This window comes from Gymnoscopelus braueri (genome assembly GCF_963280865.1).
Source record: "Gymnoscopelus braueri genome assembly, chromosome: 19".
Lineage (NCBI taxonomy): Eukaryota > Metazoa > Chordata > Actinopteri > Myctophiformes > Myctophidae > Gymnoscopelus > Gymnoscopelus braueri.
Window position 1 is genome coordinate 39,608,851 of NC_137621.1, and position 24,762 is coordinate 39,633,612.

At 44.1% G+C, this 24,762-nt stretch overlaps 1 protein-coding gene across 1 annotated transcript in view; it reads left to right on the top strand.

The window, feature by feature from the left end:
• Positions 1 to 23,718, top strand: part of eipr1 (EARP complex and GARP complex interacting protein 1) — a 96,308-nt gene extending 72,590 nt beyond the window's left edge. The window contains exons 7-9 of the mRNA XM_080413645.1: positions 8,598 to 8,765; positions 17,939 to 18,106; positions 21,899 to 23,718. Of these exons, the coding sequence (XP_080269771.1) occupies positions 8,598 to 8,765; positions 17,939 to 18,106; positions 21,899 to 22,073 (511 nt within the window). The 3' untranslated portion in view covers positions 22,074 to 23,718. The remainder of the gene's footprint in view (positions 1 to 8,597; positions 8,766 to 17,938; positions 18,107 to 21,898) is intronic.
• Positions 23,719 to 24,762: the final 1,044 nt, after the last annotated feature.

Consider the following 24,762-nt stretch of genomic DNA (forward strand, 5'->3'; position numbering starts at 1 on the left):
CCCAGCAGCACATAAAGCCATTAACACCAGCCCCACCTTTATACCAGCTGCAACATTAACCCATTTAATCCGGCAACGCATCTCTGTCATTTTAGATTTCTTTGGCTATTAAAAAATAGCAGATATACAGTACAAGCGCATCGGTGCCGGACTATGAGCTTGTAGATCTGCTATTTTGTTTTAAATCTTTCATTATATGTATTATTAAAGCCATTTGTAACTCAAATCTTTGCTTCTGGCGGTCCCTGAAACAAAATATTTTACAAATGTTCGCTTTAAAAAACATATATTCAACGATTTGCGCACATTTTCACGATTTTTCAAAAACTGCAGATCTACAAGTTCATTGTATATCTGCTATTTTCGAATAGCCAAAGGAATCTAAAATGACAGAGATGCCTTCCCGGATTGAACAGGTTAAGGCGATGAACACGTTAATTAATGCATCGCTAATTACAAAATCCAATGATGATTGTGGAATGAGCCGTTCTGCATGATGAGCACGTACGTTTGCCACTGTATAGCACGTTCTGATGCCAATACTTTTGTTGACCTTTCACTCGAGTAAAATGGATTTTAACCACATTATTTTATACTTTGGGCTATTCAAAAATAGAAGATATACAAGCTCATAGTGCGGCACCGAGTGCCGCGCTATGAGCTTGTAGATCTGCAATTTTTTTTTAATCGTGAAAATGAGTGCAAATCTTTGAATACGTATATTTTTAAAGCTTACATTTGTAACTCAAATCTTTGCTTCTGGGGGGTCCCTGGAACAAAACATTTTGAGATGGGGGTCTGCAGCCAAATACATGTAATTTTGGGGGTCCTTGACATTAAAAAGTTGAGAACCCCTGATATAGCAACATAGGATTATCAGAAAACTGTTAGGATTTAGAAGACATTTTGTAGAAGGTCTTAGTGGGTTAAGAGTATTTCTACATTGTGGTACGGCCGCTTTCGTTCAAGCACTTCCTCCACCCACTTCCCCAACGGACTATGTACAAGCTCACGGGTGCGCCGCCACTGCCAGCTTGTAGATATGCTATTTTCCACTACTTTTTGTGCGACACTCTTGTATGATGAAGTAGGGCGTTAATTTACGAAACAAAAAACATAAAAAGTTGAAATAAGGAGATACGAGGGGTCTTGGAAATGAAATCAAACAGTTTGAGAACCGACTGATGATCCGATGATCCCTTTCTTTTATGCATGGACAGACTTCCCCCTCCCATGCGCTACTCGGTGGCCTTTCCTCCATGCCTGGTTGTGTGCCAGGCTGCCCCCCCCCTCACCCACCCCCCTTCGTCTCTGAGCCAGGATTTAATTCTGATCAGCGATGAAATCATTACCCTCTTCTTTCCATTTGTCTTTCCTTTTTCCTCTCCTCCTCCCACCCACCCACCCCACAGCGGTTGCCATAGAAACAGAGGAGTGTGTGTGTGTGTGTGTGTGTGTGTGTGTGTGTGTGTGTGTGTGTGTGTGTGTGTGTGTTTGAGTGTGTGTGTGTGTGTGAGTTCCAGTCGATCCCCTCAGCAGAGCGATTTATCACCCAGACTAAGCCAGAGAGCCAGGAGGGTGTGTGTGTGTGTGTGTGTGTGTGTGTGTGTGTGTGTGTGTGTGTGTGTGTGTGTGTGTGTGTGTGTGTGTGTGTGTGTGTGTGTGTGTGTGTGTGTGTGTGTGTGTGTGTGTGTGTGTGTGTGTGTGTGTGTGTGTGTGTGTGTGTGTGTGTGTGTGTGTGCGCGCGTGCGTGTGTGTGCCTCTGCGTACGTGTGTGTGCACGTGAGTGTATCCTGTGTGTAGTCTGACGTTTTTTTTCTATCTTTGTACCTGCCCTTCTACTTATTTACATCTTCCTCTATCTTCACGCACGTATATACAGTACTGTGTGTGTGTGTGTGTGTGTTTGTGTGTGCGCGCGAGTTTGTTTATTTCCTGTTTGTGTGTTTTGATGTGTGTGTACTGTGTACCTAACGGTGTGTGTAATACCCCCCCATACCCCCACCCCCCTCCTCCAGCCTAGCTTGGCTGGATGACTCTAGATTCAGTGTGTTTGCAGGCTTAGGCCGTCCAGCACCCATAATCCCCTACACACTGTCTGGAGGCTGGCCTTTCCTCCCCCAAATACACACACACACACACACACACACACACACACACACACACACACACACACACACACACACACACACACACACACACACACACACACACACACACACACACACACACTTCCTCGTCCAGTAAATGGTGTAGAGTCCTGGGACGTAGGGGTGTGTGTGTGTGTGTGTGTGTGTGTGTGCGCGCGTGCGTGCCTGTCCCCCATGCCTGCACTGCATGCACAGACATGCGTGTGGAGGAAGAGGAGGGTGTGTTTGGAGACATGGGAGCGAGAGAGAGAGAGAGAGGGGGAAACGGTGAAACTAACCCAATTTCCTGCTCCATTTCCTCCTTCACGCAGTGGGGTTGAGTTTTAACACCCCGCCACCCTACAGCCTGGGGTCACGCCTCTTACCTTGGAGCCAGAGAGAGAGAGAGAGAGCGAGGGAGAGGTGGTGACAGAGGGAGAGAGAAGGTGGCAGGGAGAGGCCACAGGGAGGGAGGAGGGAGGACTGTAAATATGAAATATCCCCCACCTGAGAATGAAATGAAATCATTTTAACCCATTAAGGCCTGAGCTTCCCATTCTACAGATGTCCTCTAAATCCTAGCAGTTTTCTGAAAAACGTATGTTTCTATATCCGTGGTGCTCAAACCTTTTTTATGTCAAGGACCTCCAAAGTTGTATGTATTTGGCCGCGGACCCCCCCATCTGAAAATATTTCGTACAAGGGACCCCCCCAGAAGCAAAGATTTTAGTTAAAAATGTTTGCTTTAAAAATGTATATATTCAAAGATTTTCAAAATGTTTCCACAATTCTTAAAAAAATAGTATATCTACTATTTTTCAATAGCCAAAGTATAAAATAATGCTTTACTTGGTTACACAGATGCGTTCCCCGTTTTAACGGGTTAAGTTGAAACAGGAAGGTTGTATAGACAAATTATTTGTTTACTAACATTGGGCCTCATTCAGCAACGGTACTTAAGAGGAAATTTCTTCTTAAACCCACTTAAGAAGTTTTTAAGAAGATTTAGGTATTCTCCAATGTTTTCTTAGCTGTGATCTGTTCTTAGGTAAGAACAGAATCTACGCACACTTTCTTAAGAGGATTTTTTTTCTTAGACCCATTTAAGAGGTTTTTAAGAAGATTTTGGTATACTCCAATGTTTTCTTAGCTGTGATCTGTTCTCAGGTAAGAACAGAATCTACACACACTGATGAGCACTCTTAGGCTGGCCTTTGAGTTCTTAAGTGTGACATATTTGTGCAAAAATAATTAATTCTCGAAGTTTCTTCAATTCTACAGTTGTATAATATAGGATTTAAATTGCAATAATATTTTTATCATATCTTTAGAGCAGTGGTTCTCAAAGTGTGGTCTGGGGACCCCCAGGGGTCCTTCAGGGTGTTTCAGGGGGTCCACAGCAAACAAAGAACAGTTTAATCACTTTAACCTTATTTTATACTTTGTTTGAAAATAGCCGATCTACAAGCTCACAACACGTCCCATTACTGGCCATTTTGAGCTTGTAGATCGGCTATTTTCGAGACATTTTGATAAATCTTGAAACATTTTCCCTGGCAGAAAATATTTTCAGGTGGGGGTCTGCAGCCAAATGCATGTCAATTTGGGGGTCCTTGACATGAAAATGTTTGAGACGGGTCTGAAATTACAATCTAACCCAAACGGACCCGGTTGAGTTGAAGCCCAAGCCCCATACCTACCCCATAACCCCCTACCCTCCCCACCTCATCACCCCCCATACCCCCACCCCATATCCCCGACATTCGCCACACCCCCATTTTCCAGTCCCCTTCCTACCTGAAAGCCCCCCTATACCCACCCGTCATACCCATCCCCCCCACATAGCCCCCTACACCCCTCCTTGCACCACCATATCACCCACCACACCCCTATTTCCACCCCATTACATACCAAGCAGCTGCTACCTTAAAGACCCTCCATATCCACCCACCAGCTTTCAGTAATAAAATGTTTTATATCCACTACTAACGCTACTCCTGAACATGAAATATGGATAACATTTTTAACAGCTAATTTCAGCAAATGTACATTGATGTCTAGTGGTGATATGTTGATTAATGTGAGAGAAATAATAAAATACATTCATTAATTAAATAAAATAATTTGCTGTTCACTTCAGAAATACCTCCACATAACTATTAATGTATTTATTTTTATGTTTGGAGTCTGGTGTTCCACCATAGTTTAGGTATTCTTTACTTCATTCTCTGTTTCTGTGTGTGATTTCCTGTGATTTCCGTGTGCAGCAATCACACACAGGTGTGACTGCAGGCAGAGCCATGCAGTCATGCCTTATATGGGGATTGGTGGGGCGGCTCCCTATGGTAATTAGGATGAACTGGCACACCCCTTCAAGTTACGAGGATTGGGATTCATCATCATCAAGAACATAGTTACGAACAATTCTGCCTTTTAAGAACGTTTCATGAATCTGACTCAACTTCTCTTAGGAATTCACTTAGGAAGAAATGTAAGAGGAAACATTAGGAACTTATTGCTGCATGAGGCCCATTGAGACTGAACGCACAGGTGATTGTTTCTTGCAATCAATTCTCAACCTGTTGTTTCGGGGTGCGCTGGTTTCAGCGCACCCCGACCCCCTCTTGTGTGTTGGCTAGTGAGGCGCGCCCTAGCGAGACCTGACAGAATGGGTTTCATTTGGAGCCAGTATGACGTTTGGAACCAGTGTGACGTCGTCTGTTAAGGGCTCTATTGGATCGATGGAGCACTTTTTTAGGAAATGCATGCTGTTGGTTATCATATAGAAACATACATACTGTATATACAGTATATATATATATATATATATATATATATATATATATATCTGTGCTGTCGGATGGAAACCTTGTATATCCAAAGCCGTTTTTTTTATTATTGTTTTAAAAAACAATTTAAAATGGTGAAAATAGCCGATCTACCAGCTCAGATCTGCTACTTTCACTACTTTTGGGCGACACTCTTGTATTTAATTTATGAAAAAACGTAAACACGGTTACTGCCCGACAGCAACGGTATATACTGTGTTATATAATATTGTACATTTTGTGCTGAACAGATATGTTTTATGTTTTTTGCCAGACCCAAGGGGTCGGGCTTACATGAGGCTTTTTTATCTGTTTCGTCCATACATGGGCAGGGGTCAATGGTCCTCCGGCCCCAGCCAAAAAAAGGTTTGTGACGTCCCCTTTCGTCATAACTATTCATGACATCATGAACTTCAGTTATAAAGTGGTTTGTAGGTGTGTTACATACTAGGACTTCATTTTGGGTCTGGCAGAACCAGGTCTCCTGGTCTTGTTTTTATAATGAAGTTTTTTTTGGCACAAAAGGGGGAATGAATGACTACAAAAACATAATAAACAAATGTCGGTTTCGGCTATCGGCCAAATTGTTATTTAAAACATCTGTATCGGCCCAGAATGTGTGTGTGTGTGTGTGTGTGTGTGTGTGTGTGTGTGTGTGTGTGTGTGTGTGTGTGTGTGTGTGTGTGTGTGTGTGTGTGTGTGTGTGTGTGTGTGTGTGTGTGTGTGTGTGTGTGTGTGTGTGTGTGTGTGTGTGTGTGTGTGTGTGTGTGTGTGTGTGTGTGTGTGTGTGTGTTTCACTGTCATACAGTGAAATAAAATGAAGGTCCCTGTTATCCCGCTCTGTGTTGTGGTATCTTTGAGCCCATATACTGTATGCGCTCCAGGGCCTCCTCAGGTGTGAATGTGACCAATGCATCCCCAGCACGTCTGTGTGTGTGTGTGTATCCCATGACCCGCCGCCATGACACGTCAGCATGTGGTGGCACTTTAAGCTTGTGCCCATTGGACATTTGCCATATTTTCTCTAGGGAAAATAAGGCAGCTGACCAAAACGCACAAGCTGTCCTTTTATCACCGGAAAAAGATTAATATATCTGTATATTTACAATTTACAATGTAGGCATTTAGCAGACTTATAAATAGCTAGTAATAGGTAAACAGATAAATAGGTATATAAGTAATAATGGTAAACACATACAAAGTGCCTCAGTAAACTAGGATCACAGGTAAACCAGGAAACTAGCATCAGTTTAAACAATATACTGATATATCTGTAAACGGAAACTATGATTTTTATTTTTGCTTCAATCCATGAGTTGATTAAAGTGTTTAGAGACTGACTTGCAGATGTGGTCTGGCACCGCTCAGTTGTGATTGGATTTCACTCCCTCCGAAGTAGTGAGGGACCAATCAGGGCCCAGTATGCAAATATGGGTTTATCACCAGAGGATATTTTTTTTATATCCGCCCTCTTTTATTTTTGGGGGCTTTTATGCCTTTATTTTACAGGAAAGTAGGCTGACAGGAAACTGGGAGAGATACCGGCAAAGGTCGCCGGTATCGGGAGTCGAACCCGCGACTCACTGTCAAGCTGTATTACCAGCGTATGTGGTATGCGCCTGGACCGCTAGGCCAGCGGGCGCCCACCAGACTAATATCTTTGCAGTGATATTAGTCTGGCCATGCCAGGCTATACCACGGGACGTGCAGGTAGGCCCCGCCCATGAGGCGTTGTGCCTCGTCTTAAATGTGAGCGTGTGCCGTCTACCAAGCCCCACGTACTGATGACACCAATGTCACGGACCAGTGGCATTGATGACACACACACACACACACACATACACACACACACACACACGTACACATACACACAGCGGCAGTGGAACGAGTAGTCTTGACCTAATTGAAGCCCGGCGTCCCGCCCCGGGTCATTTTCGTATACCTCTCTTATTTTAATGAGATTTTTAATTAGCATGTTAATTGCCTAATGAGATCAGTGGGCGGCCGGCTAGCCGGGGCTGTAGCTGCTGGTGGCAAAGCAGCGGGGGGACAGCGCACCGCATGGGGCATTCCACTCTGATGAACAAAGACAAGGAGAAACACAGCTCTGTGCTAGTCTCACCCAGGAGAGAGGAGGAGAGTAGAGGAGAAGGAGAAGGAGAAGGAGAGGAGAGGGAGGAGGAGGAGAAGGAGGAGAGTGGGGGAAGCAGGGAGTGGTATTAAAATAATAATAATGAAAGAGCAGGTTGGGAGCTGAGAAGGCAAACAAAAGAGAGATGTAGACGAGATGAGGAGGTGAGATGAGGATAGCGGATAGGAGAAGAGGAGAATGGAGCTGAGAGAGGAGGAGAGACGGAAGGAAACCCCTCTCCTCTCCTCTCCTCTCCTCTCCTCTAACCCTACAGGTTTCAGGCTGTGTTCTTTATGTAATAATAATAACGTGCCGTTGCTGTCAGGCTGAAACCTCTTATCTCCATATTTATTATTTTTGTGGGTTTTTTAAATAAAGTAACGCACTACTTGATCATCAAAAGTAGCAGATCCACAAGCTCTTGTAGATCTGCTACTTCAGCTATTTTAGAATTTCAATCCTGAAAAGTAACAGTTTTGGACATAATGGTTTCCACCCGACAGAGACGATATGATGTGGCCCTGCTTCAACCTGCTCTAGAATGTTGTATAGCACTGCTATGGACACCTCTCTCTCTTTTTCCCCATCTCTCTCTCTCTCTCTCTCTCTCTCTCTCTCTCTCTCTCTCTCTCTCTCTCCTCCTATCCCATGATCCCTCGCTTTATCTGCATCCCACACACGTTTTGCTCCCTCCTGCTCTCACCCCTGTCATTATCTCTCTCTCTCTCTCTCCCTCTCTCTCTCTCTCTCCTTTACACCCCTCCTCCCCATCAAACCTCCCTCTCTTTCCTTCTGATCCCGACCTTCCATTCTTTTCTTCCTTGTGATGTCTGCTTTTCCTCTCTCTCTGTTTCTCTATGTCGTGCACCTTTCCCTCTGGCCGTACACACCCCCCCCCCATCTAAAAATGACCCCCAGAAGAGAAGATTTGTGTAATTGTTTTTTTTATACTTTAAAGATTTTTTTTTTACAAAAGATGTACAAGCTCTTATTGTGGCACTAAGTAATGTGCTGTGAGCTTGTATATCTGCTATTTTTGAATAGTGGCTCAAATAGATTGCTGATGCCGTGTTAACCCATTCAATCTGGAACGCATCTACAAATAGTCTTCACACTTATGTTGCTATACTATGGAGGTGCTCAAACTTTTTCATGACAAGGACCCCCCAAAATGTATTTGGCTGCGGACCCCCATCTCAAAATATTGAGTTCCAGGGACCCCCCCCCCCCCCTCCCCCAGAAGCAAAGATTTGAGTTACATGTTATAAAAAATATAGCATTTTCAAAGATTTGCACACATTTTCACGATTAAAAGAAAAATAGCAGATCTACAAGCTCATAGCGCGGCACTCAGTGCCGCGCTATGAGCTTGTATATCTGCAATTTTTTAATAGCCAAAAGTATATAATAATGGTTATAGCTAAAATCTAAAATGACACAGATGTGTTCCCGGATTGAATGGGTTAATACATTTTGCTCTCTCTCTCTCTCTCTCTCTCTCCCTCTCAGTCAGATCTACTGCATAGAGAGTGCCCATGGGCAGCTGGTGCGTGACGTGGACTTCAACCCCAACCGTCAGTACTACCTGGCCAGCTGCGGCGACGACTGCAAGGTCAAGTTCTGGGACGTGAGGAACGTCCATGAGCCCGTCAAGACGCTGGAGGAGCACTCCCACTGGTGGGTTATTGGGGGGGTGTGGTGGGGGTGGGGGGGGTGGAGCAGTGGAGGCAACACACCACTAAAAGCTTTGGGCCCCCCGGGGCCTCACTGGGTGGGCCGGGGCCCCACTGGGTGGGCCGTGAGGAGATTCATCATCATTATCCTTTTATATCAGTGGTTCCCCAAACGTTTTTTTTTTTAGCTCGAGACCCCAAAGAGAAACTAGACGTTTGCCCAGAATTGAGCAGATCTACAAGCTCTGTGAGCTTGTAGATCTGCTATTTTCACTACTTCTTAAACTTTAGTTTTATTTCTATATTTATGGAACTTATTAGATTGTTTTCCTTTTATTTATGAAATACCTTTGAAAAATGTAAACTTTTTAAAATCTTTTGAAATAATACATTTTGAATGTAGGAGAAAAAAATTGTCCGCAACCCAAAGATGGGTCCCGACCCACCGTTTGGGAAACAGTGCTTTTATATAACTAGATTACTCACTGAGATTAAAATCTCTTTTCCCGGGGGCACCTATGGCTTAATGGTTAAGGCGCGTACCATATATGGGTTCTAATGCAGCCTGAGTCCCGCGTTCGATTCCCGAGCCTGGCAAGACCATTGCTGTGTGTCACTCCCCCGTTTCCCGTCAATCTCTGCTGTACTATCAATAAAGGCAGAAAAGCCCCCAAAAATCCCCAAAAATAAATGAAAAGGTATTTTCCAAGAGTGACCTGGCCAAGAGGCAGCAAGCAAGCAACAACAAGACAAAGGAGGGATACTGCAAGTGGGCCCCCAAATAATAGGAGGAACGATAAGATTTTTGTTGATTATATAACATTAATATGAAATAATTTATGTAAAAAGAGGGCGGGTCAAGTGTGTCAGTTTTCTTGCCTGAAGGATGATGCAATAATCCAGCCATGGATGGATGGATGGATGGATAAATGGATAAATGGATAGATGGATAGATGGATAGAAATCGATGTCATCGGTTGATCTATCTATATATCCATGGTGGGGAAATTCAGGCGTCGTAGCAGCACCTCAGTAGGCATGAAACAAACAATAGTTTGGACAGATGTTTTTTTTTATACAGTTGCAAATACATCAGGAGAGGACATACAATCCACTCATTGCCGCTTTCAGGACAGAGGAAATAGCAGGCAGAGGCTGTTGTTGTTTTTTTGCCATAGGAAAAAGGATTATAAAGTGGCCATGTGAACAACACAGTGTATGTGTGGGAGGCTACACACACGCGCGCACACGCACACACACGGATGCTGCACGGTGAAATCCTCAGTGTTAACGTTAACGGGGGCCTTAAAGTTCGAGGCGTTTGTTCAGTTTTTTCCCCGTGGTTATCCATTTGAAACGCATAGACTGCACAGCTATAACCAAATGGACCTGTTAAGGCATCCTCAGAGTTAAATTAACCCTGAGGGGTTATTTTTATCGTGAAATCGAAACTATAATAAAAAAACATAGTAGATAGATTAGATTCCTATCCTGTGGATTCATTGACGGAACGCTAACTTCGCCAATATAGCGAAAATAGACGATCTACAAGTGTTAATACAGCATCACAATCATTTTAACCACGTTATCCAGATTTTATATGTTGGCTATTCAAAAATAGCAGATATGCAAGTTGGCAGCGCGGCACAAAGTGACCCGCTGTGAGCTTGTAGATCGGCTATTTTCACTCTATGGGATATGTCCCTGTCCACCTGTGGTGTAGCTCTGTGCTCACACTCACAGCCCTGCTCTCCTCCACACCACACTGCTCAAACACACTGTTCACAAAGTGAACATAGTGTACTACTGTGTACTACTGTGTGTGTGTGTGTGTGTGTGTGTGTGTGTGTGTGTGTGTGTGTGTGTGTGTGTGTGTGTGTGTGTGTGTGTGTGTGTCTGTCTGTCTGTCTGTCTGTCTGTCTGTCTGTCTGTCTGTCTGTCTGTCTGTCTGTCTGTCTGTCTGTCTGTCTGTCTGTCTGTCTGTCTGTCTGTCTGTCTGTCTGTCTGTCTGTCTGTCTGTCTGTCTGTCTGTCTGTCTGTCTGTCTGTCTGTCTGTCTGTCTGTCTGTCTGTCTGTCTGTCTGTCTGTCTGTCTGTCTGTCTGTCTGTCTGTCTGTCTGTCTGTCTGTCTGTGTGTTCTTTTTTACATGTATGTGTGTGCATGCAACGAGCAGCCTCATTCTCTCTCTCTCTCTCTCTCTCTCTCTCTCTCTCTCTCTCTCTCTCTCTCTGGTGTGAGCTGAATAAATGATCAGTGTCTCTGAGCCAAACTGGGCTGCCGCACAACGACGCTCACCTGGTTCACACACACACACACGCACACGCACACATACACGCGCACGCACACATGCGCACACACACACGCACATGCATACACTACACACGCGCACACACATAGACGCACACACAGACAGACAGATGGAATGGCAACCACCCTTCAGATCACCCTGACATGCACACAAGCCTACAGTCTGTCTGTGTCTCTCTCTCTCTCTCTCTCTCTCTCTCTCTCTCTCTCTCTCTCTCTCTCTCTCTCTCTCCCTCTCTCTGTGTCTCTAACTCACACACACACACACACACACACACACACACACACACACACACACACACACACACACACACACACACACACACACACACACACACACACACACACACACAGTAGATGCTATCTCTAACATTGTGATAGTCTTTGCAAACACATCCATAACTCTAGATCAGTGCGGAGAGGATCATCTCTGATACTTAGGGGGGGTGTGTGTGTGTGTGTGTGTGTGTGTGTGTGTGTGTGAGAGTGTGTGTGTGCGTGCATGTTTGCGAGGATGCTTGCGAGAGAGGAAGCATTTGTGTCATGTGTACGCTTATCTCTCTGCTGTGTGTGTGTGTGTGTGTGTGTGTGTGTGTGTGTGTGTGTGTGTGTGTTGGAGCTCATTTTTAGCAGAGTGCAGTCAGGATAGCGCCTAGGGGCACCTGGGGGTATTAGGGACTATTTTTTAGCGGGGAAGCGGATTAGGGGTGGTGCACTGGGGAGCGGCGTGGCCGAGGCTGATTTTCTGTCAACAGCCTCAGTTATCCCTCAAATCCCCCTCCTGTGAGGGACCAGGACCTCAGTGTGAGACCCCTGCCCCAGGCTCAGAGAGAGAGAGAGAGAGTATGAGTAAGTCCGGTGTTCGAAATTTACTAGAGCAAAAGTACCAAAGTATTGGCATTAAAATGTACTTAAAGTGCCAAAAGTAAAAGTACGCAGAATGTCCCCATTTTACACGTTTTCAGAATGTATAAAAAGCTTTGAAAATAGCCGATCTACAAGCTCACCTATTTACAAATGGCCGATGGGTGGTAGTTGTGGGTTGCTTTTTTTGGGGGGGGCTTGGTTCTAAAGTGTAGTTGTTTAATTTAGTTTTCATGTCAAGGACCCCCACCCCCAAATCAATATCCACAGTATTTGTCTGCAGACCCCTGTGTTAAAATGTTTTGTGCCAGGGACCCCCCATACTAGATTTGTGTTGACGATTGGGAGCTTGTAGGACGGCTATCTTCGGTGTGTGATGCCATCGTACGACCAAGTATAAATTGAGTTATAAGAGAGAGAGACAGAGAGAGAGACGGAGAGAGAGAGAAAGAGAGGTAATTAGAGAAGGACTCGGACAGAAACATAAGGAGGAAACAAGGGAGAGAGAGAGAGAGAGAGAGAGAGATGGGCAATTGTTGCAAATACCACGCAATTACAGTATATGTTTCTTCTAACTGAACACAACAGCACACAGACACACATACAAACACAAACACAGATTATTGCACACTAGCTCTGGGCTTGTAGGTCAAAAAAGCCTGTTGAATTAAATAAAAAGATAATATAATTGACAAAGAGAAAGGAAGCTGACCCAAGATAGAGATAGAGAGAGGGAGAGAGAACTATGGAGAGGAGGAGAGAGGGAGAGAGACAGAGAACGACCGCAAGAGCTGGCAAAGGGAGATATCACAAAGAAAAGGAATGGTTAGAATGGTGATGGTTAGAATGAAAGACGAGAAGTGAGGGGGAGCGCAGGAGGAAGGCGGGAGGGAGAGAGACAGAGAGATAGAGAGGAAATATCTGGGGGGGAGAGGGAGAGAAAGGGAGGAGAACGGGAAGGATGGATGAAAGAGCGAGAGGGAGCATGAAAAACAAGTGACCGGTATAGGGTTGGGATTCCGAAACAGAGGAACCGGATCCAGTGGTGTAAAGTAACTAAGTACTTTTTTTGGGGCTCCGCCCCCTCAGCCAAAAGTACACCTTGCGTATGTCACTGATCACATGACCTCAATCAATTATCCAGTTCTAGGCAACATAGAAGGGGGACGGGACTTTTTTCTTATTTCCACACAACAGCTCTAAGGTGTATTAAAGACATAGTTCAATGTTGAAAATGAGTGGTAATTTCCCTTTAACCCATTAAGACTTGGAACGCATTTGTGTCACTTTTTGATTTGAGCTAAAAAAGCATTATTTTACACTTTGGCTATTCAAAAATAGCAGATATACAATCTCATAGCTCGGCACCGAGTGCCGCGCTACGAGCTTTTAGATCTGCTATTTTTGAAAAATCGTCAAAATGTGTGCAAATCTTTGAATATATATTGTTTTAAAGCAAACATTTTTAACTCAAATCTTTGCTTCTGGGGGGTCCCTGGAACAAGATGGGGGTCTGCGACCAAACATATATCATTTTGGGGGTCCTTGACATGAAAAAGTTTGAGCACCACTAATATAGAAACATATGTTTTTTTCAGAATACTGCCGGGAATTAGAAGACATTTGTAGAAATGGGCATGGCTTCAGGTCTTAATGGGTTAAGGAACCGTTAAAATACTAAAGGAGTATGTGAGAGGGTGAAGAGAGGACAGGAGAGGAGAATAGAAGTGAAAGGCGGGAACGAGTGAACAAACGAGAAAAAAAGACACAGGGAGGCGATAGAGGAGCGAAAAGACAGGAGGAGAAGAGGGAGGGAGAGAAAATAAGTGAAAGAAAGAAGAGACGAGGAGAGACGGAAGACGAAAGAGCGTCAGGCGGACGATAACAGAACGGAGAGACGGGGGACAAGAATAGAGCAGATATAAGACTCCTTCATCTTTGTCATCATCAGCCTGTGTACCGTACAGTAAACCCAAGTACCGTGGCTCTCGGGTGGAAACCTTGTATGTCCAAAACCGTTCCTTTTTTATTATGAAAAGAAAAACATTTTAAAATAGTGAAAATAGCTGATCCACAAGCTCACAACGCGTCGCGTTGTGAGCTTGTGGATCAGCTATTTTCAGTACTTTTGTGCGACACTCTTGTATGATGAAGTAAGGCGTTAATTTACGAAAAAACATGAAGAAGTTGAAATAATGGAGATGTGAGGTTTCCCCCCGCCCCGACAGCGACAATTAATAGACTTTAACCAAATGAACCATATATAGCGTCCCTGTTCCAGGGGTGAACATTCGTCGAAAATAGCTGGTTTACAAGCTAGCGGCGCGCGTCACGTGAGCTTGTAGACCGGCAATTTTCATAGAGGAGATTTGGTGTAGAGGGGAAAAAGGAGGGGGCCTAGCCTAGTGTAGACCCCTGGGGGGACTCCGGTTATCGAAGTATAACACACGCACACACGCATTCTACTGTATTTCTGAGTGAGTGAGTGCATGAGAGAGATATTCGTGGTTTCTTTCAGTCTGTGTGTGTGTGTGTGTGTGTGCGTGCACATGCCTGCTTTTACAGTAACGGCAAGTGAGGTACATAGTAGTGTTTTGCAACCTATTATGTCCGAAAACTGTCCCGTTTTTATTATTGCCATTATATTTTTTTATAAAGTAGTGAAAATTGCAGATCTACGCGTTGTGAGCTTGTAGATCGGCTATTTTCACTGCTTTTGTGCGACACTCTTTTACGATGAAGTAGGCCATTCATTTACGAAAGAAAAGCCAACCTAAAGGGGTTGAAAAATGGATATAAGAGGTTTGTGCCGACAGCGACGCTATACTTGTGTCAATGGGAAGGGTTAGACGATTCAAGAGTTGTTCTCACCTCAGCTTTCAGGCCCAGGCATCACCTGACCACTGTTCCATTCACACACACACACACACACACACACACACACACACACACACACACACACACACACACACACACACACACACACACCAGGTTTGCATCGCAAAACTGCCCCTATTCAGTCCTGCTACAACATTTTGAAAAGGAAGAAAGCAAACTAACTGCTGGCTGGATGAATGCCGGCAGGTGAGATGCATGATGGGTAGGGGACTCCCTCAAATGTTCCTTCATGCATTCATCTGTCCATTCATCCATCCATATGCTTATGTATACAGTAGTTAGTCTCTTGAAAAACCCCTTTCTGACTGCATGTCTTGTACTCATTTAATGAATGCAATACGTTATTTCCCCCCGTTTCTGAGCCACGGAAATTGGACAAGCCGTTCTTTTTTGAAAGGCATATAGTTCTATGTTTTGGCCTTTTTTGTATATGGCAGGCACTAGCTCTGGCTCGGAGACAGATGAGGCCAACCCTGCCGAAGGTGTTTGGGTCAGGATTACGCATCTTTTTTGTTGTTGTTTTTACCTTTTTTTTCCTCCCTAATTTAGTCGTTATGCCAATTGATTCCTCCCCACACACATTTCTGTGAGTTGTCACTGTTGTTGTTTCCCTTTGACTCAACCTGCCAGTGAGGCTTCGTCCTACTCCTCCTGTCCAACACTCCCTGCTGACAGGTGCCGCCCCAACCCATAAAAGTACTTATAAGTACTTATAGGACAGAAATACAGCACTGAGCGCACTGGCCAATACAAACTAATAGGCGAGTGCGCTCCGGTGCGCAATTTCCGAACGCACCCATAGTGAGATACATCACATCAATTGAGTTTGTACAGATGCTCAACAAACCGCGGTGGATTCAAACCCCCCCAGACTCCGCGGTGGTGGGCTTTACCTACTTTACCGCTGGACCACCCGAGCGCCCTAGGATTGGGCATCTTACCGGGGACAGGAGAGACAGGTGGTGGAGTGGTCGATAAAATATCGATAGTTCTCGCCATTTGAATTACCGGTATGTTTTAACCACTTTAAACCGTATATATACTTCGTTGACCGAGGTCCCCCAGGGGTCTATACTTTACTTGGTTCCCTTCCCCCCCCCCCCCCCCCCCCCCACACACACACCAAATCTATTCGCATCGCATTGCATTGTGAGCATGTACATCAGCTATTTTCAGCAAATGTTTGCCATAGAAGCTCTCATCATTTGCAGTTTCAAGAAAGGATGAAAGAAACCGAGAAAGAAACAGAAAAACCGGCTAGATATGTCAATATGAGTGTGTTAACTATAAGGTCCATGATGATGATACATGGTGTGTGGTTAAAAATAGCAATGGGATGAGGCAGATTAAAACAGCAGCAGTTATAATAACATGTACACAATGTGAGTGGTTTAAAAGGAAATATTAATAAAATGAGGCAGTTAAAATGCCTCATTGTTTTTGTATGTACAAGGGACAAATGAAAGCAACCAACCAAACCAAACTAAACCACGAGGGCAGCGACAAATGCCGGGTGATAAAAGTTTATCACATACCCATAGCCTTATTCATTCATTGAAAACGATGAGGGAACAGCATTAGCTTAGGGGTGCAACTTGCAAGAGTTAATCAAACTAAACGATTGAATCATCTTTTTATTTATTTTTAATGTAGTAGCAAAAATGTTGAAAATTGCATCTATAAGCTCACAACACAAGCGATGTGACACGTTGCAAGCTTGTAGATCTGCTATAGTATGAAATAGTGCTTAATCAGACTAATATAAAATATATTTAAATTTGTTGACGTCGATTCATTCATGTATAAAAAATACAAATACATCTTGATTATCCAGTTAAGTAAATTTATAGAATAGAAAAATAGAAAAATTCATATAGTTACAGCCCTGAACCCGTGGTTCTCAAACTTTTTAATGCCAAGGACCATCAAATTGATATATATTTGGCCGTGGACCCCAACATCTTAAAAGGTTTTGTGCCAGGGACCCCACAGAAGAGAACTTTAAAGATTTATGTTTGAAAAAACTCAAAATTATAAAAGAATTTTTGATATAATAAAAAAAAATAGCAGATCTACAAGCTTGTGGCGCGGCACGAAGTGAGCTTGTAGATCTGCTATTTTTGCCAACATATGAATGGATGAAGTGGGGGGACCCCACTTCGAGAACCACTGCCCTAAACATCGTTGAAATGCATGAAAAGTTCAAGCTTTGCGTGGACTCAAGAGAGTCTGAATCCATTGATGATGGCCACAGGCTGAAACCTTTGTACTCTTTGTCAACTACTTAAAAAATCGTGTTGGCAAGTGCTGCTGGGGAGCCATTCTGTGAACTGTCCTAGTGTCCAAGGTCACCACTGTGTTCCGCTTCCTTTTGGGCCCAAATAAATTCTACCACACCACACCGTCTTGCAGCAACCATGTCTGCTGGACAAACCACGCAATGATGTCCCTCGCGGTAACTGTTAAGTGCACTGTGACACTTTAGCTTATGCTGATTGGTCGGCTGCCATATCAAACCTATGGGGGCTGATCCGGCTCTCCCCGCAGCCCAGGGCAAGTCATTTTGTAAGAAAAATTATGATAATAACTTAAAAGTAACTACATATACATGGCCTCCGGACAACACATTTGCACATGTCGTCTTAATATGACTACTGTCTGTGTCTTGATATACATATATAACCTTGTGATTATGAAAAATGGGCATTATTTTTTTTTTTTTAAACACTTAATACTTTCATATGAACGACAATAAAATAAAATGATTGGCATTATTCTCAAATATAAATAATATTGGGGCATAAGGTGACACTCAAATGAGCATAAACCAGAATGGTTTATGCTCAGAATGGCTTCGCGCCGCGTTTCGAGCTTACGGATCTGCTACTTTTGATGCTTTTGTGTGACGCTGTAGTATGATCAAGTGGGCGTTCATTTACGAAAAAAACACAAAAAGTTTCTGCCCGACAACAATGACATATATCCGAACATCAACACATTTCAAAGCATTAGATAAATACGCCAATGAATGACCTAATCAGCTGATGAGCGTGGAGGAGATCTGATGTTGTTGTTGACCAGTGCTCCCCGTGGTGTCCTCCTCTCCAGGGTGTGGAGTGTCCGCTACAACAGCAGCCACGACCAGCTGGTGCTGACGGCCAGCAGCGACAGCCGCCTCATCCTGTCCAACATGGTGTCCATCTCCTCAGAGCCCTTCGGACACATGGTGGACGACGAGGAGCTCAGCGACACAGAGGACAACCACCAGGAGGACAAGTAGGTGGACACAGACACCAGGAGACGTCGCTTCTACTGTAGGGCTGGGCGATGCCACTTCAAACCAATATCACCATTATTATTATTTTTTTGCTTTGATTGCGCTTAATGAATGATTTATTTTTAATGCGAAAATAGCCGATCTACAAGCTCTCAGCGCGTCACGCGTTGAGAGCTTGTAAATCTGCTATTTTGGCTAAAAAAAAAGATTTGTTTCATGACGATTTATTGATTAACCTACAGTAAATTAGCAAGATTACGTCTTTTATTGGTTCTCAATGTCGGTTTCGATACATTTTCGGTTAATTGGGCAGCCCTAAATTGAAATCTCTTCTTATACATCTGATGAGCGGATGAGAAAAGGTTTTATTGTAGCTATCGCCATTACGATCGCGGTCTACCTACTGTAACTAAATGAACACAAATTGGGTCTCTCCATAGCAATTACAAATTCCCCAGAAAAATACAGAAAAAGACAGGTGGTCTAATAACAGTACAGTGTAGCTGCCATGTGGATATCAGACTTCATGAGGCCAGTCTATGATGTCAGTAATCTGTCACGTTCTGTATCTATGATGAGTGACTCCATATTTGATCCGTCTCCCTTTGGCTTCCATTATACAATTAAAGATATATGGTATATTTCAATACATATAAACATATGTTGTGTAAAACATAAATGTGTGGCCGACAGGCTCTGTGTATAACTGCAGTCCTGGGTTTCGGTGAGTTATGGGAGAATGAAGCGGAACAGGAAATCGGTATGCCACCTCATCGAAACCCGGGACAACAATTATGCACAGAGCTTACTGGTTTTGTGAGATTAGCCACGGTCAGAAAGACAGACAGACAGACAGACATACCCTCCTCTAGTCGGCTAGCCGCCTACAGAGCCATAACGTAAAAACGAACAACTCCGCAATTAAACGAGACTTGCCTGGCTTCCACTTCACCTAATCGCCATGAGTTACGTGCTGAGATGAAACATAAAAGAAGGAATGTGTCCATCAACATATTTTTATGGAGTTCTCTGTCAAACACTGATAGCTTACGTTAACGTTGCATTAAGTAATTCATAATGGCTATTGGCCATTCAACAGCCTTTTCAATCTTCGCCTGTCATCATCGGTACGTCCATTACTGGCCTTCTCCTCCTCTCCTCTGCACTCATCCCGAGCTGGCAGCTCTTGTAGTCAATGGCAGACCTCTCATCCACGATTATCAGCTCCTATAGTCATAACCACCGGCTCTCAACTTCACGTACGACCCTTTCCTCCATTATTGTTGACCCGATCTTCTGTTTATGCACTAAGAGTCCACTCCACAGTATCTAGACTCTCCTTCCACACAGAACCCTCGTTTCTTCATATATATATATACCTGTATATATCATTGCTGTCGGGCAGAGACCTCTTATCTCCAGAGAGAGAGAGAGAGAGAGAATTTAAAGAGTATGAGCTAACAAAACGATTGCTGTATTTCTAATGATTGAAGTTGTATTGCAATTGATGAATTAAATGCACAAAATGTCTCACTAAATTAGATGAAAAATAAATAGCCTACAAACAATATATAATTAATATTTTCATGTTAGTTCATTGTGAAGTGATGTAAATCACAGGGCATTCTGTTAAAAGGACTTGGTTCACAGAATGATCACAGGGACGTGTGATGGCTGTCTGCCTGCATTACAAGTGAGTCAATCTTAAAGATTAAAGGGATAGTTAACCCGAATTACTAAAATAATAATTATTGTTGTTTTAGACAGCCTTTTATTTCACCAGGGAGTGCCGTTTGAGATTCAAAGTATATTTTCCAAGCCGTGTCTAGCCAAGAATGGAAGCTGTGGTTATAAATCACACACAGAAACATCCAGTCTAGTAGTGTTTGTTTCTGCTGCTTTGGTGCGGCTTGTGTGTTGTGTTTCATAATGGAGTTTCAGGGTCGCGCACTTAGGCCCTGGTAGGCCAGTCTGCACACACTCCTGGCCCCTAGACTACTGGTAGTGTAATATAGTCTATAATACAGTATAATAGAGTGATACTCGAAAGTGCCTTGAACCCTTTTGGATGAGCCAGGTCTTCTCATATTTCACAACTGAATTTGTTTCATTATATCTTCATCTTAAAATAAATGTTATGATAAAGATCTGTCCCAAAGCTGTGAGAAACTGACTACTCTATAAGGGTTCATGTATTTTAAAGCGTGACTGTATTACACAATTAGCTAATATTTTATTGTTGGTCTGATAGATAAACATATACTGGGGTACAGTAAATCCGCCGTAAAATGTTGCTCCCCCACGTTTCATCAAAGTTAGGCACCTTGTCTGTCTGTCTGTCTGTCGATCGATCGATTGCCATCTGGGAATAGGAAGGTTGTCGGTGCGACCCTTGGCTTGCTCCTGACCCCTAACAGCCTCCCCCCCCCCCACACCCCCCCCATGCATACTGTGCATCAAAGCTATCTGAGCAGCATTCAGCTGGGTGAAGCAGTATTGCAATTTCCCCTCCCCACGGGGACCAGGCAGAAACGACTCCCTTTTCCCTTCTTGCGTGTGCTTTCTGTCATCCACCAAACCTCTCTCCTTACATAGGAAACTTCATAATTAATCGCACGACTCGTTTTCCAAGCATCAGGCTTTTTTTTCTTCCTTTTTTTTTTTAACGCTCATCGCCGATGCCCCCCCCCTGTTGTCTTCTTCTTCATGGGATACAACCGACAGGGGGGTGGTACTGTCCTTTTAGTTTATGTTATTTTTGGAAACATCCCCCCCAGGGGGGGGGGACCAGCTACTGTCTGGACGAGACATTTAATGGGGATCCGAATCCGAAAAAATAAGTCAGTGTGTTTCCCCAAAGGAGTCTTTAGAACAGCAGGGGAGGGAGAAAGTTTTGGAGGGCAATAAAGACTTAAAATCCCCATTACTTTATTTCGTTGCTGTCAGGCAGAAACCTCTCATCTCCATATTCTAACTTTTAGTGTTTTTTCGTAAATTAACGGCCCTACTTGATCACGCTACAGCGTCACACAAAAGCATCAAAAGTAGCAGATCCGCAAGCTCGAAACGTGGCGCAAATCGACACGTTTTGAGCTTGTAGATCTGCTACTTATGATGCTTTCGAATTTGAATCCTGAAAAGTAACCGTTTTTGGACATATGAGGTTTTCCCCCCGACAGAGACGATTTACTTATGTTTTTCTCCTTTTGAGTTTTTCTGGAAGCGTCACATTTTTTTCTTCTTCTAGCAGCGAGGGGGGATCGAGGAGGGCGAATCTTCAGCGGTGGGGAACCAGATGAATGTAGAGGGAATGGAGAATAAGATGGCGTTAACACATTCCTCTCCACACCACACCGCACCGCAGTGTATGTGAGGGGGTGTCTAGGCTTTAGTGTGTGTCCTCACATAGCAAGAGAGACTGCAAGAGAGAGAGAGAGAGAGAGAGAGAGAGAGAGAGAGAGAGAGAGAGAGAGAGAGAGAGAGAGAAAGAGAGAGAGAGAGAGAGCGGGTGAGCAGCCTAGACTGTGAGTAAAGAGAACGGGGTCAGAGGACTGGGAAATATGCTGGTGTAATCATGACCGGGCCTTGCAAAGAGAAATGGAGTGTGGGAGAGAGAGAGAGAAAAAGAAAGAGGTGGGGGTGGAGTTATGAGTAATGATCATCTCTATGGCCTTGTCCTCACAGGCCCTCGTTCCATTTTAACTCATTTGCACCTCTCTGTGTGCGCGTGTGTGTGTGCGTCTCGTCTGTGTGTCTCGTCTGTGTGTGTGTGTGTCGCCCGGGTGGTCCAGGACCAAGGAGCCCTTGGCGGACAGCGTGGTGTCCACCTACGAGGAGCACGAGGACAGCGTGTACGCGGCCGAGTGGTCCTCGGCGGACCCCTGGCTCTTCGCCTCGCTGAGCTACGACGGCCGCCTGGTCATTAACCGGGTCCCCCGCGCTCTCAAGTACCGCATCCTGCTCTGAGGATGAGGATTGCGTGTGTGTGTGCGTGTGTACAGTATGTGTGTGTGTGTGTGTGTGTTTGTATTACTATATTTGTGATGACCAAATGTCCCCCACAAGCATAATAGAATTAGAATATGAGAAATAGACGTTTTGAGGACCATTTACCTCGTCCTCACAAGAAAATTTGTTTTGAGAGAGTTTACAATTAGAAAAAAGATTCATGTTGGGGTTTAGGGTCAGGATTAGACATTTAGAGGTCAGGTTTTAGAGCTAAACATGACTTATATTTAGTTGCGTGCCGGCGTCGTGAGCCGGAAAATAGCCGATCTACAAGCTACACAACTCGTTGCAGCGCAACGCGTTGTGAGCTTGTTGATCTGCTATTTTTCGGCTCTAGGCTTACAGTTAAAAATTCCACAAAAACGTGCAAGAATGGCATTCATATAATCGTCGTCCTAAAATGTTAATGTCCTCACAAGTATAGTAATGCAAACGTGTGTGTGTGGGCGTGTGTGTGTGTGTGTGTGTGTGTGTTTGTGAGTGCGTGTGAATATTTACTAACTAGAAAACATCTCTACTGTAAAAAAAAACATTCCTTTATGTCTTTGGTAACTCTCGCTGTACAATGCTTTATCGACCCCATGTGGGGGCAGCAAGCAACGGTAAAGACACGTTGTGTTCCGCAATACTGTACTGTACCGTGTCTGAACATGAATATGCATTATGTTCCGTTGAATACTGTCGTAACAGCTTGAATCTAAAAACGCATTAAACATTCTCTGTCAACGCTCCCGACTGTGTGGGCTGAGAGAAAAAAAGAATAAAGTTTTGGACTTCAGAGTTTGCCTTACCCGTATAGTTCAGCAGTGACACCAGAGTCGGTTGCGGTCTCTGGCGGCCACAGTGCTCAACAACATTCGCAGGTGGTTGTTTGGATGTATATCGTCGCTGTCACGGCAGAAACCTCTTATTCCATTATTTTTGTTTTTTCGTAAATTAACCGATTTAGACCTGAGGCCGATTCTAAAAACACCTTCTGAAAAACTTCAAATATTTATTAAAAAATTACAACAAATGTATGTTGCTACAGTATATACTGTACATAGCAACAAGAACCCGAAAAGGGGTTCCCGTCCTGAAAGGTATAGTTACAAATAGGGCTTCCCGCCCAAAATGGGTTAACCCATTTAGACCGGGAACGCATCTGTGTCATTTTAGATTTCTTTGGCTATTCAAAAATAGCAGATATACAAGCTCATAGCGCGGCACCAAACGGCACGCTTCGAGCTTGTAGATCTGCTACTTTTGATGCTTATCCTGAAAAGCAACAGTTTTAGACATATGAGGTTTCCACCCGACAGAGACGATAGTCTTTGCAAATGGTCTGCATTCAACTGCTTTACAATGTGTGTAACATTCACCCATTCACACACACATTCACACGCCCACGGTGAAGGCAACCATGCAAGGCACCAACCTGCTCATCTGGGGCAGTTAGGGAGCAGTTTGTCCTCTTGCTCGAGGACACACTTCCACTCTAAGCCAGTTTGAAATCAAACCGGGAATCGAACCGGCCGCTCTAACTTCTGAACCACTGCTGCAAATAATAATAATTGTGACAAACAGTGGGCTTTTTATTTTATCATTATCAGTTCTTCTTTTTATTTTTGGTCGCTAAAGACTACTGTGTGAGTTTAATAAAAGTATGTGTCCAAGGAATTTGCTTAACCCATTAAGACCTGAGGCCGATTCTAAAGATGTTTTTTTAAATAAAATGAAAAAATAATATCAAAATATTTTGTCCAGGGACCCCCCCAAAAGCAAAGATTTGAGTTACAAATGTTCTCTTTGAAAAATACTTAATCTCACTCACTCACTCACTCTCTTTCTCTCTCTTTCTCCCTCCTCCTTTATCTCTCTTCAGTATCTTTGCTCTCTCTCCCTCTCTATGTGTCTCTCTCTCCTCCTCCTCCCACCTTCTCCTTTATCTCTCCTCAGTATGGCTGATTTTCTCTCTTCTCCCATGTTATAATCTCTCTCGCACGCACACATTCTCTCGCCCTCTGCCTGCTTCTATACAGGCTGTGTGTGTGTGTGTGTGTGTGTGTGTGTGTGTGTGTGCGTGTGCGTGTGTGTGTGCGTGCCCGTTGCGGCTGGTCGATAGTGACAGCTCTAGCCTTCGTTATGGCAGACACCATTGACAGGCCTTTTAATTGCAGCTTGACTCTGCGGAATCCCACTCTCTGCACACACACACACACACACAAGCACACGCGTGCGTGCAAGGTGCCAAGGGGGAGGGGCGCGGGCACTTCATTAGCCATGCCAGCCAGGGCAGCTGGAACGCAGGCTGCATACAGAGTGTATTCCTCCTCAGTCAGTCTACTCAGAAGAAACGCTAGCTCGCACACGGCGCCGCGCGCCGACACACACACACGCGCGCTACGCAGAGCTCTCGTTACCCCCCGCAGTCAATTATTGAGAGGGGGATCAGCAGCGGGGAGGGGGCCGGGGGTGCAGAATGAGGAGGGTGAATAGCTGGGAAGATGAATATGTGAATCCAAATTGGTATGTGTTTGGCCGCGGACCCCCCATCTGAAAAGGTTTTGCCAGGGACCCCCAGAAGAGAAGATCTATGTTACAAAAAATCTTAAAACATTTTTATGCGATATTTTTCATTTTCTTTCAAAAATAGCAGATGTACAAG